We start from the raw sequence: 13,454 nt of genomic DNA, 5'->3' as shown, positions 1-13,454 counted from the left end.
GTTGAAAAGTGAGCTGAGAACCAAAATCTTTCTCTTTGTGTGAACACGTGTAGTTGAAGACTTCAAGCGTATTATATTATAAATTCCTCTGTTGCTTGTTTAGTTGTTCAACATTAAATTGAAGGAGGTGTTACAAGGAATACTGGCCAAGGTGGCATTTTAAACTGATGTCTACTCGGATTTTGGATTTTATATTTCCCACTTGCAACTTTCCTGAAAAGTGGATAAATACCTAATAAAATAGATATGAAATGCACTAAAATTACAGATGCCAACTCTCACATTATGAGAAACATTTCTCTTTACATATTCTATGAAGAGGGCAGCTCCACTGTGTTGTTCCTGTCCTGCACTGACAGCACACGGACTGATCATGCTACATACACAAAAGAACCGAAAGAGAAAAGCTAAGTAACTTTTTGGGACCTCGTAAATCGTGTGTTTTAATCGACTGGTGGGAAGGCTCTCTGCGCAGGCTACTTACGTTACACAGATTTTCGATCAAAGCCTTTTTTAAACCTTTAAAGAGTACATCTGAGCTTAACAAAATGAAGCTCGCGGGCTTCCTTGAAGTTCTGTATGTCACTCTGCACCTCTCCTTCCTTATTCCTGATTTCATTACTCCTCTCTCCTCCCTTGCTTGCCCTGGCTCTACAGTATTTCTTCTTTTCTTTCTCGCTCATGTTCATTATATTTATTTATTTCCCTCCCCCCACCCTTTTTTTGGTCTCTCTTTCTTCCACAACCTCTCCCTCTCAGCGGTTTTCTTTTCCAGTGAGTTGACAGAGAACTGAAGTTTCAGACAAACCTTTAATGCAGGATTAAAGATATCATGGCAGGATTAGCTCTCTCCCTTCACTGCCCCTCCCTCCTACCCTCTCTCCTCTCACTTTCTACCACCCCTCTCTATTTCACTCCATTCTTTTCTCGAATAATGCCTTCTCTCTTAATCTTTCTCTAACCCTGTAATTTCTCTCTGATTGCCCCTCTTTTCCTTTCCATCTCTTTCTCCCTCCACTCGACTCCGTTCAGTGTGATCTTGCCCTGATAAGCGCAGCTGTGTCTCACCAAATACAACCACTTAACAGTCCCTACCCTTTGTCCCAATCAGCCAGTCACAGCATAATAGAGGCTTTGCATTCTCTGATCGAATGTGAGCGAATGGCATGAGCCTTTGCGTGTCAATGTGCAGCTAATGCTTGTGACGTTTGCATCAATCAGAAATCCTATCCTATCGTAAAATCAGCATAAGCAAACATGTGCATCACCATCTTTTATGGGTAATGGAGATTTTATGTGGAGTTTGCAAATTGTTATAAACATATAAATATTGGGAAAGTGATTGCTGTCTGTTTGTTGCCTGCTGTTGATTTTTCACATTATGTTTAGTGGAATACCAGCAAGGCACAATCATTTTAACTCACTGTTGCAGTAATTGACCATTCGCTGCGCCCCATCCCTGATAGCTACTGTTGCTAGGCCTGTCAAGCTTGTACTGTTTGCAGTTGACAGTGATTTATCACACGTGTTTCTTTGATTGAGGCCTTTTCATTTCTATCTGGCACTGGTGGATTTTGCCTGATTAAAAGACAGATTTTATCAGCTGCACCTAGACAGTTCATTAAGCACATGTTAGCTTCATGAGTTGGTTAAAAATAGTGGAGGTGTCCCTGGCTGTGTTTTTTATGTTTCTAGGTTTTTTAAATCAAACTTTCGTGGGTCTTAAACATGTGCTTGATGGCTACATATGTAATATTTTGCCACATCTCTAAGGCAAATCTCCATCAGCATCCTAACTAATTGATTATCATTGTAAAAAAAATGAAGTAAAAGACAGTACTCTTCTGTAGTTGGGATATTTACTCTTCTTATATGTATGATGCCGAACAGATTAGAGAGTTATTTCATTGTGACATAATTCAGATCATCTGCACAGCCATATAAACTCTGGTTAGTTATGTGCACCATGGCCTTTAATACTAGTTTTACTTTGAGTACTGAGACAGTGTAAGTAGCCTGACATTAGTATGAGTGAGTATGTTAAAACACAGTGTCTTGATAAAAGTTATATATGTGGATGAAACCGTCCACACTCTTACACTGCTTAGTGTCTGTCCTACTACAGTCATGTTGTTTAGCATGTGTAGGAACCAGAGCTTGACAGACCTGTTGTGGACAGTTACAGTTGTCATGTTATCATGTGACAAATGCTGTCTGGGTGAGGGGTGTAGCGAACAGTCAATTAGACAACCAATAGCTTTTCCAAAGCAGTCTGCATGTCTGCGTCGCTTGTCCACTGAGCCAACCAGTAATGTGTCCTCCTGCCCTCCAGGGGGTGCCATGTCAAGGATGGAGCCCACAGTAAAGACAGTGGTGGCACAGCCTGCCTACTGGTACTATATGTTGGCGGGAGGCGGTGCCCTCTTGCTGCTGGCCACTGTAACTGTGGTGGTGATACTGTGCTGCCATCGGTACTACTGGGCAACCAAGAAGACCAGCGGTAGCCATCAACAATCAGTGCCGAACAGTCAAGTTGCAAATCAGCAAGGTCACCAAAAAAACTACCAGAACCAAAACCTCAGTTATAATCTGATCCAGAGCCCAAATCAAAACCCAGGTTCCGGGCCGGGTGTTGACCCCATGTTCACCATGAAACTGGAGAAAGATGACAGCTGCGATTCTCAGTGTTGAAACAACGGGACTCATGACAATGATACAATTTCTTTAGAATGCTTTGTTTAAATAAAATGATCACGGGGTGTGAAAACTCCCTGAATATAATAATCAACAGCAGTATTCACCAATCCAATCACCACTGTTCACTGTTGAGAATTTACGAGACAACACAACTCCTGCTGCTCATGACTGATCTGAATTGAGTGACCAGGGTTCACTTCAGCCTCTGATGTCAAAGTTTACCACTATCCCGCACTGGGGAGAGCAGATGAAAGAACCCAGAGTCTAATGGATGAACAGAGCTGACGACATATATTATAATAAACAGTATAGTTGCTAAGCAGCATCATGAATGATCTTAAGTGTATATCAGCTTCTACAGCTGCTCCAGAGTCTTAAATAAGATTAATTATGAAGAGAATAAGAATAAAATCAAAGCTAAACTCACAAATAGACTTTGGATAAGACATATGTACACACTATGTACAATGTCAGTGTTGTAACAACACGTTTTCTGTTTTTTTTTTTAGTATAAGAGCATGATATGTGTGTCTGCCCCATTCTGATCTGCAGCCTGGACACTGCCTGCCTTCAAATACCCTCTCCGACTGTGAAGGGATTTACACAGAGATAGAAAGCAAGCACACTGCGTCTGTGTGCCACATAAAGAGAGAAAGCTATTTGTTTGGGGCTGAATGAAGCCGCAGTTTATTTGTCCACAATTAGAGCTGTCCATCCAGCTGTGACTGATAGACAGCTTCACGTCCACCGTGTTGCTCCTGCAATCCGTGTTGTGCTGTCCTCGGCCTGCTTTACATAAGGGCAGGGCTGAGATGACTTCGCACACAAATACACGCACACACTGCATTAAACTACACACACATATGCACGGACACGTCAAGGCATATAACGTCTCACATGTTGGTGCATTTTTGATTACATCCTGGATATGCCTTTGATAAAATGCTTTAAAACTATTACCTCCGCTCTGAAACGAGGTGCCTCAGTGCTAAAGAAGAGTATGGACTCAACAGTTTGTTGCCTGGACCTCATGGATAACCCAATGCCTGTCTGTGAATGTTCAAATTATCCATCTTTGTATGTTCTGCACACACACACTAGACTGGGTGAATGAAACAAAACAGAAAACCACTATTATACCGTATGTATTCAGTATGTGCAGGTATGTGTTTTCCTTTCTGTCTGTGCAAGAAAAAAAATGTTCAAATCTTTATTTTGTGAACATGATGCATTAGATCCTGTGTGTTATGATCGATTACAAGCTCAGAGGTTTCAGTATATTGGCCTGAAGAAACTCATTAATGTTGCTTGTATTCAACAGGTGAGACCAAACATGCTGTGACACCGAGAATCTTACTTTTTAGAAATCATTGATCATTTTATTTACCATGATTTATCAAGTAAGAGTGCAGCACTACTGTCTTTTTTTGTTTTTACATCACCTGCTCACATGTACATACTGTATCTTGGCATCCAACGCCTCATTTTAACCATTTAATACTGTGTGTAAGTTTGTGTGAACACTTTTCATGTGTCACAGCTCATTCAAGTTGTTTCTTTTGAAATCTTGAGACTGACAGACTCATTTATTGAAGGTCAGTTGGTTGCTTGGTGTTTTTTTCTATTGTGAATATGGTGGTTGTGTGTAACAACAAACCCACGTGTGCTTTCGGTGTATAATAGTCATACATTTATTTTTATACTTATACATAGTTATAAGGCAGCACTCATATTTTGACTATGTTTGAATTGAAAAAACGGGCATATACCACATGATACTTATGTTTTGGACTTCTCAGAAGCCCATTGGCTTGTGTTGTGTGCCCCCCCCCCCACTCCCTTTTACATCATTTTGTTCTTGCCCAAATCCTCCAGCTTTTTTTTTTCCATCAAAACCTACTTGTTCCTATTCTACTCGCTCCCTTCATGGTAAATCCTCCCAGTAAAAAACACAGGAGAGAAAATGAGAGGCAGAAATGGTGGAGAGCAAAATCTCTCAGAGGAGAAGGGCCCATTAAGCGAGCCCCCTTTTCCCTCCAAAGAATGTGCCCAGAGATGGAGGGAGATGAAAAAACCTCTATTCTTTCTAAAGATAGATTTTTCTTTTACTCTGAGAGGAAGGCTAACAGGGAGGCAGGTTGGGGTTCGGATTGAAGGAGGGAGAGAATTGAAGGAGGAGGGCAGGTTGTTTCAAACACAAAAGCAGATGAAAGAAGTCTTTTGGTAGAATAGACTGTGTGATGGAGAAACACATTATGTGCGCAACACACATACACTCGCGTACACCAGCTTGCAAACACAAACCTGTGCTGGAGAAGAATCTAGATTTCAAGAAGCTATGAAATCACGGTTTCATTCATTTTTCGATTCCCCACATTGACTTATTTTATCATATTGTGTGTCATAAACGATGTTTTGTGCTGTAGTCAACAAGTATTATTTTGTGCATGCTTATCCATTTTCTGCCTCCCCAGCTCCTCTCCCTTCCATTTCAATCGACTTGTGAATGATTTACACATTATATGACTCGTTCTAGCAGCCTTGTGCTAAAACCCAATCAATGTGGGTCCAAAATTCAAATAGAGGAATGATGTATGACTGTATTTATGTTGTGCTACCCGTGCACTTTTGTTTCGCATTCTCCAGCTCTCTGTCAAACTTTTTGCAAGATTTGGAAAACATGCTTCTCATGCAGCACTTTTAAATCACCCTCCCCTCACTTCCTTCTCCGCTCTCCATCACAGACTACTTTGAAGCCCTTTAATATTTTTAATTAGTTAATGGAGCCGATTGCATTCATAAAACCCTGCAGTAAGCATTTCTAGCCCTCAGGCCATCTCTGTGTTTTTTTTTTCCCCTTTCCTCCTCCTCCTCCGTTTCCTGGAGAAATATTACAAGTGAAAGCATTCGAACAGGTCCTCAGGCCCCCACTGGAACTGCGTATGGTGCCAAAGAGCCATCCACGTCTTTGCCTGAATTAAAAAGCCCCCTTTTTATTCTTCTCTTTACTAATTGGAGAGTGGAGATAAAATGGGGCTACAGGGAGTTTTAATCTCTTTTCAGATCCGCATGATGATTCTTTTCAGGATCCTAGCCTGAGGGCTTTAAGCCAGGATCATTAGAAAGTGTTCAACAGTCATCCAAAGAGAGTCCGAGCATCTTTTTTTTTTTTTTTTGCTGCTTCTTTTTCCATCTCTGCATTAGTAGTTTAATGTTTAGTCGAGGCCTGCAGTGATTTCAGGTGACTGTGAGAAAAGTTAGAGCCGGGAGGTTCTGTTGTGATACTGTACATTTAAACAATTTTCACTTTTTGTCCTCAGCTTTGGTGACGTGAAGTCCCAGATCTTAGTGGTGAAGTAATGAAGGGTACTGAGTCTTAAGAAACTCTACCTTGATAATGTAATTTTTAACAAATGTATTGATGATGATGCTTTGACTTCTTTTATTAATTACTAAAGAAACTTATTCATGTAAAAATGTTGATAGCAGGAAAGATGGATCATTTTGTTATGTGTCCTCTACAAAGGATGTCTCTGAATTACTTTTAATTTAAACAGCGACTGTAGTTTAGACTCAAACTGAGCAAACGGATGCAAACTGAGTAAAACCAGCTCTGAGATGATGCATTACTTAAAGTTACAGTATGTACATTTTAGCCAAGATACCCTCTATAACATGTGTTGTTGTGGAGAGCAGCTTTCAAATCTCGGGACACAGACTTCTCTTCTTACTAATCAGAGAAGATCAAACCCTGTGCATCACATGCTGACTCAAATGGACTCCTCATGTGTCTGTGAGGCAGCATGGGCTTTGACAGAGCATCTCTATTTGTGCAGTCATTTTAAATCCCATGCTACAGTTAGCTTGCTTCTCAAAAGCTGCACTTTGTGGTGTTCCTGCCTATTACCTTTAATTTTGTGTATTTCCTCTGTCTTTATGAAGACAGTTGTCTACTTTATGGCTTTCACTTGCACTAACTTCACTAGCTTGTATTTACTGAACTTACATATAGACATGCAAAGCAAATAGAGGCACCAGACTAGCAATCAGATAATCTCATTTTAAAATGTTCTACAATTAAACTCTTTAGATGAAACACACACCAAATACTAAAGGAGTTTCTGGTAGCTCTAATATTAGAATTGAAATTAAACTCAGTCAGGTTCCTTTGTTTATTGTGTCTTGGAGGTCAATTTAAAAAAAATTAAAGATTGATTCCGTCACTTTTTTGATTTGAAAGAAATTGCCTCATATTGAATCCATGTGCAGGTCCCACTGAATAGTAGTCCTCTGTTATTAAGAGGCTAAAGAGGATTGGAAGTTTGTAAAGACTTTTGCAGAAAGTAGAAAACGGAGATGCCACATGTTAAAATTGTCTCATAGAAAAATGACTTTATCTAACTGAGGAAATGAGGCCCTATATCTTTTTTCATATCTACTAAATTAGTTTTTCACCTCCTATCTCTTCAATATCTATTACGGTTTCACTTCATAATGTGTTTTTGGTTACTTTGCCCCAGCAATAAATTGTTATCAGCTGCCCAGATATCGCACTGTTTCTTTCCCTTTTTTTTTTTTTTTTTTTCTCCTGGGGATTGTAATATCAATTTCCTTGAATAAACCTGGATTGAAGCAGAATTGAGCTTCCAAACCCTTCAAAGCCTTACACTCTGGCTTGCCTCAGAAATATTAAGTGGTATTTTAGCTTGTTGAATTTTACGGTTATGAAATATAATGAAAATATATTGTGGGGAATGTGAAGGTAATAAAAGTGATATTTTTCTATGCAGCCGTTTTGTCTTTTTCTTCACAGTTCAGCTCCCCCCCCCCTCTCTCTCTCTTTCATTCAAACACTCACACACCCCTCGTATCGTTCTACTCATTCTCTCAATCTCTTGACTCTGTTTTAATTTCTAAGCAAATAAAAAAGAGAATTGATGCTTATCAGATAATGAAACTTCCCGGCTTTATGCAGGTAGTCTGGGTGAAATGTTCAGTAACCCCAGACGTTATTTTCCCTTAGACTGAGCACAGAACAATACAGGTTAGAGGAAATCTTTTGTCTGATCTCTTAAGAAAGTTTTAACAAGATCACTCTCTCTTTGAGCTTTTGTGTAGTTTGATTTCCATCTACAAATGTAGCTTGTGTGCTGACAACATAAGAGATGGAGTGATGTTATCACAACAAGATGTGGACTCTAGAGCAGCTCCAGCTTGAGTGGATGTTTGAGATTAATAATGCTACTCTTTCTGTCTTTTTAACAGACCCTAGGCCCATGGATTTTGAAAAAGATCCAATTTTCAACCACAAGAGCCCAAACAATGGAGGTAAGGTTCTCTCTTCGCCTCTTCTCACCCGCACCAAAGTGGAATTGCTCTTTAAGTTGAGGCATGCCTATGGCTCTTTTTTTAACTTGTGATTCCACAAGAAAAAAGCATATGTGTGTGTGTGTGTGTGTGTGTGTGTGAGACAGAGAGAGAGAGAGGGAGGGGATGCGAGCGAGAGCATCCAAAAGTGTGTGTCTGTGTGGGCATGTTGGTGTGCATTTCCGCTCCTCCTCTTTCATGTTCCATGGCAGACAAAGTGAGACAGACAGCTTCCTCCTGGGCATCGTGAAAAAAAAACAAAAAAACATCTGTCTGTACAACAATCATGGTTTACTTCCAGGCTACATGTGTATGTGTGTGTTACAGAATACGCATGTGCCCACATGCATGTGTTCGTATTTCTTGTTTCTCCCAGCCCCTCTGACAGATACAAGAAGAGCGCTCAGTCTTTCCCTCACTGAACAAGTCTGTTTGCTGACTGTTTACTGCTTTCCTGTGTGTGAGCAAGTCTCTCTGCTCGTTCGTGTGTGTATATATTCATTAAGTGGATTAACGCGATTGCTTATACTAAGTAGATGCTCACACTTCAACACTCACAACACATAGCACAGAACACCTTTTCAGTAATTAACTTCCTTATGCCTCCCGATTTTTGAAGTCAGTGACAACAGGGGTTGTCATTAACAGTATTAGTTGTTCTTGAGTTAATCAGAATAATATGCTGCAGCTCATTCACCTCTGGTACAGTGTAATTTGTTCTCCTTTACGGAGATGCTCAGTTCAGTACACCTGAAGATCCCACAGTCTGACTTGGTTGGATAAGACAAGTTGTAGACTAACACATGTAAAAACAAATAGTAGGTGGTAAAACCGACTTTATCATGTGAAGAAGTGTTTCCTGACATTTTCTCTTTTCTCCACAGAATTCTTTCCAGGGTGGCCATCCTCCTTCTCCACCCCCTCCTCTGCTGATGTGGACCCCTCCTCCGTCACACTAGTGTCAGAGAAAGATAAGGACAACGCCTGGCTGTACACGCTGGACCCCATCCTCCTCACTATAATCGTGATGAGCTCTCTAGGCGTCCTGCTCGGTGCAGTTTGCGCGGGACTGCTCCTCTACTGCACGTGCTCCTACAGCGGGCTTTCCTCGCGCTCCTCCACAACACTGGAGAACTACAACTTTGAGCTGTACGATGGGATCAAGCATAAAGTAAAGATAAACCAGCAAAGGTGCTGCTCAGAGGCATGAAGATAAGGAGGTGGAGAACGAGTGGGAGGATAAGTCCTGAAAACGATGGGGAAAGACACGTTATGTGATCCCTGCAAAAATGACGTTCTCAGTTTCTCCAACAACAAAAACACAGAAAAGTCATTTCAATCCCCAGGGTCCCCTACTTAATATCCTGATACTCCCTTACTCTGATGTCTAAAGGGGTAACCCAGTGTTTCCCCATCTATTTGTGTGACAGTGGGAACTTGTGATCTTTATTTCCCCTACATGCTATGAGGCCTAAACTACGGGGAACATCTGACCGCAGTCTCCCCTACCTACAGTACCATATCTCCTCTGCCTGCAGGAGAGAGTCTGCTTTATTCTAAAAGCCTGTGAATGAATGAATGAATAAATTAATATGAGCGACAGATCTACCATAGAATATAACCCACCAGCCATTGGAATGAAGTTGAAGAGGTGAACTAGAGCACCCAGGACAATCTGGACATTTGGACCACAAATGGCAGCACAGTCTAGGGTAAAAAAATACTGGTGATGAGATTCTCAATAAAGACATTAAGAGATTTCATGAACAGTCACCCGTGGCTGGTACTTTGCAGAAGGGCAATGTCAAATGTGTCCTTATAAGTTTGAAATTGAATGTGGTCAGTAGAGACGGCATGTGGAAATCAAAACGTTCCAGTTTGTGTTTGTGAAGACTTCAGTACCAGTGGACCATATAACGTGGGTACTTTTGACTGACATCAATACATATCAAGTGAATGCCTACATCCCCAAAAGAAGTTTAAAAACACACACACACACACACAACTCAAATGAATCTAGATTTCTAAAGGCAAAGAATGAAAGGAGGATGAAAATGGACATTTTCTTTTTTTATTTGTTTCTGAAAGTTTTAGATATGAGTTCTGTGAGTTTTGAAACATCCAATCGCCCACCACACGGTGGTGGCTCGCTAGCTCCATTGTCAGCCCTCGTTCTGCGCTTTGTGAAACCAGTGGCATAGAAGAGTAATGGTGACTGTTTTGTTCTGTTTTAGACTCGTGTCTGTTTATTAAAAAAAATAAGGTAAAGAGAAGCCAGCTTCAGTTCGTAGCCGCCCTGTAGAGCTCTTATGCCATTTTTAGACTTTCTTTAGCATTGTGTTGGACTCCATGGTCTTAATTGTTACTTCAGTCCTCTTATATTTTGGCACATTGTCCATTACAGATTATCAGCCTTTATAAAGAGTAGAGGAAAGGTAAAGTAGGACGGAAGACAGAAAATCAGAGGTCTATCTAAATCTAACATGCTGTTATGAAATCGTGCTTTAGATTCAGTATTCTAGAGTTTGTCTTTGGTATATATCTATATTTTTTTGCTTTTCAGACTGTATGATGCCCAAATGATGGACAGACACTGTGTGAGCAAAATGTACGTGATTGTTTTATTGCAACCTATGGATTGCCAAAGAGTTGTGTATGTGCACAGGGGGTCTGAGCAAGTATTCATGTGGCTGGCTGGAGAACAGACCAAGAGTGATGAAATCATCCTGTCTTTGATCCACCATGCTTAATGTCACCCCCTGGATGAAGGACACTTATAATGGAAGGAAGAAGAATGACTAAAAAAAGGGGTATAGAAATCGTACCGTCAACTTTCTTGGACACACAATCGAGCCTTAAGCTAACTACAGTATACGCTGTATCGGAGGACAGCCATCGAGGAGGGCCAGTGCTGCTGGAGAGACTGATGAAGAGGAGTCACACACACATACACATGCAAAGAGCTAGTTAGAAAGAAAGAGGAAGACAGAGAGAAAAAGGAGCCATGAAGTGACCGTTGTGTTTACATGCAGGAAAATGTCTCTGCTAACGTCTAACTGAAAATGTTTATTTTGGATTATCAAACGCCTGGTGATCATACTGGACCTGCACAAATATTTAGGTTGTGAACATATTTTGTCAATTGGGACACTTTGTTGGGAAACTAAAGGTACCCTGTGGAGGTTTTCTTACCACTAGGAGCACTGTGAAGCTGTGTTTTTACACGTGGGTCTGCGTTTTGTCATCTCCTGCACAAACACACACACTCATGCAGTACAATGGTTCCAAACTGTTTGTTGCTGAGTGCGAGTTGGTGACATTAATGTGCCAAGAAGCAAAGTTATGTTTCAACAAAGCCAAGGATGACTGGAAAACATGTGCAGGATTTAAAATTACTGGGATGAATTTAGGCCACAGCAATATATAAAGCAAATTTTGGAAGAATGTAAATTAAACTTTGTTTAGAAAACTCAACAGGGTACTTTTATTACTTTCCAGGGAAACTTTTAATCAGAAACACAAAGAAAGTCGTTTGTAACTTTTTTCATGTTTTCCATGAAATCTAAACTTCTGGCAACACTTTGTACATTCTGCCCTTTTGCTTGTGCAGATTTTGTACCACACTACTTCCTACATGAGAAGTATGCCGATGTTGTAAATATGAGTGCAATTCATGGGAGATTATTACATGATGGGTCTAATTTTATGGCGACATAAACATGGCAGCACAGAGTTATTAGATTTATTTATAGTTTATACCTGTGTTTTGAAGGAAATGATATATTGCTTTTTTTAGCTTGGGTACAGTTCAAGCTTAGATGAACTTGCCCAAACAGTCAATCAAAGTCTATGAAAGGGTCTTATGAAAAGGTTCATCTAAACAAGTGACGTACGACTAACAGCAGGTGTTTCTGTGCATGTAAACGCATCCAGTGAGACACTGAGCTGACAGATGGGAAGAACAAACAGCCATGGACAGACTGGAATAGGATAAGCAACATGAAGGCAGAACAAGAGACAGGTGGAGGGCGAAAGAGAGAGACACAATCCCAACACAGAAGAAGCGTCAGGCAAAGAGACAACAAAACAAAACAATCAACGGTCAAGGGGATAAAAAGTCAGTGACCCAGACAGAAATCTTGAAGGATGTAATTGGAGGAGCAGACGCTGACCTCTCCCTCTCTGCTTCACTCTGCTCAGCCACAGCTGATGAAGGCCAATCCTAGAAAAACCCCTTTTAGTGTTTTCTGGATGTGTGAAACATCCAGATCCAAGTTGTTGTTTTCTGGGCGCTAAATTGAAAGAGCAACGAAAGCAGAGGGGGAGAAAAGAGTCGGACATGTCGCACTTGTTGTATCTTTGCCTGGAGCCCTCTTTCTTTCTTGTCGTCTTTCTCTCTCATCTCTCCTTCACCAGGGCATGTGTGTATTCATATATTTGGCCTAGAGGCCTATTGAGATGAGATGCACAGAGAAACTACTTATAACATGTTCAGAACAGGAGATGGAGGGAGCAACCGAGAGAGGTGATAGGTGAGAGGTTTTCTTTTTTTTTTTTTTTTGTCCATCCATTCCATTTGTCCATTTGTTTATCTATCTGTGTTTTCATTGGACTGTTTTCCAAGTGCCTTGGAGCTCTCTTCTCATGTCTGTCTCTCACTCTTTCTGTCTCTCTCCCTGACTTACTCCAACGCTCTTTCTCGCTCTCATACACACACACATGAAACAACGTGAGCACCCAGTGAGACACACAATCATATAGAAACATCACACACGTGCATAACACGCCTGACCTATAGACTCTCCCGCGCTCTCTCTGTTTACTCTTTCCTACAGGAAGTCCAGATAGTATTACCTCTTCTGTCTTGATGGATACACACACACACACACACACACACACACGAATGCACACTACATGAAAACACAACTACGGCACTGGCCAGATAACTCAAACTGTTGTTTGTAGACTTTGTACAGAAAAATTTCTTTTTTTAATGTTATTATTATTATTATTTAATAAAGGCTAAATAACACATGACTTGGTTGTGTGTGTTTGTATTTCTCTGTTTATATGTTTGAAATGATGAGTCACTGCCACCACATCTGCTGCTATGAACTAACCTTCATGTTTTTATTAAAGGGATAGATTTAACCTAAATGTGAGCCACGTTTGACCTCAGTAACAACCATAAGAACAAGTGCTCCAGTCAAATTGCAAAAAGGAAACTGCTGAAATACATATCCATGTATTTCTCACAGGCTTGAACAGAAGTTTCCCTATAAATATTCAACCAAGAGTGGAGTGCCTGTTCGTAGTCCTCATCTTTTCTCGTGTCTTCAAGCAGGAAAATATCCTGCAATCCAGCATGCAGCACCAAAGCATGTTGCAAC

The 13,454-nt window shown here is 40.6% G+C and overlaps 1 protein-coding gene across 1 annotated transcript in view; it reads left to right on the top strand.

Moving 5' to 3' along the window:
* Positions 1 to 13,101, top strand: part of LOC113172857 (neuropilin-2-like) — a 58,512-nt gene extending 45,411 nt beyond the window's left edge. Inside the window, exons 16-17 of the mRNA XM_026375886.2 lie at positions 7,963 to 8,025; positions 8,949 to 13,101. Of these exons, the coding sequence (XP_026231671.1) occupies positions 7,963 to 8,025; positions 8,949 to 9,274 (389 nt within the window). The 3' untranslated portion in view covers positions 9,275 to 13,101. The remainder of the gene's footprint in view (positions 1 to 7,962; positions 8,026 to 8,948) is intronic.
* The last annotated feature ends 353 nt before the right edge of the window (positions 13,102 to 13,454 follow it).

The sequence above is a fragment of the Anabas testudineus genome, chromosome 21, assembly GCF_900324465.2.
Source record: "Anabas testudineus chromosome 21, fAnaTes1.2, whole genome shotgun sequence".
In the NCBI taxonomy this organism is placed as follows: domain Eukaryota; kingdom Metazoa; phylum Chordata; class Actinopteri; order Anabantiformes; family Anabantidae; genus Anabas; species Anabas testudineus.
This window is presented reverse-complemented; position numbering and strand designations above follow the sequence as displayed.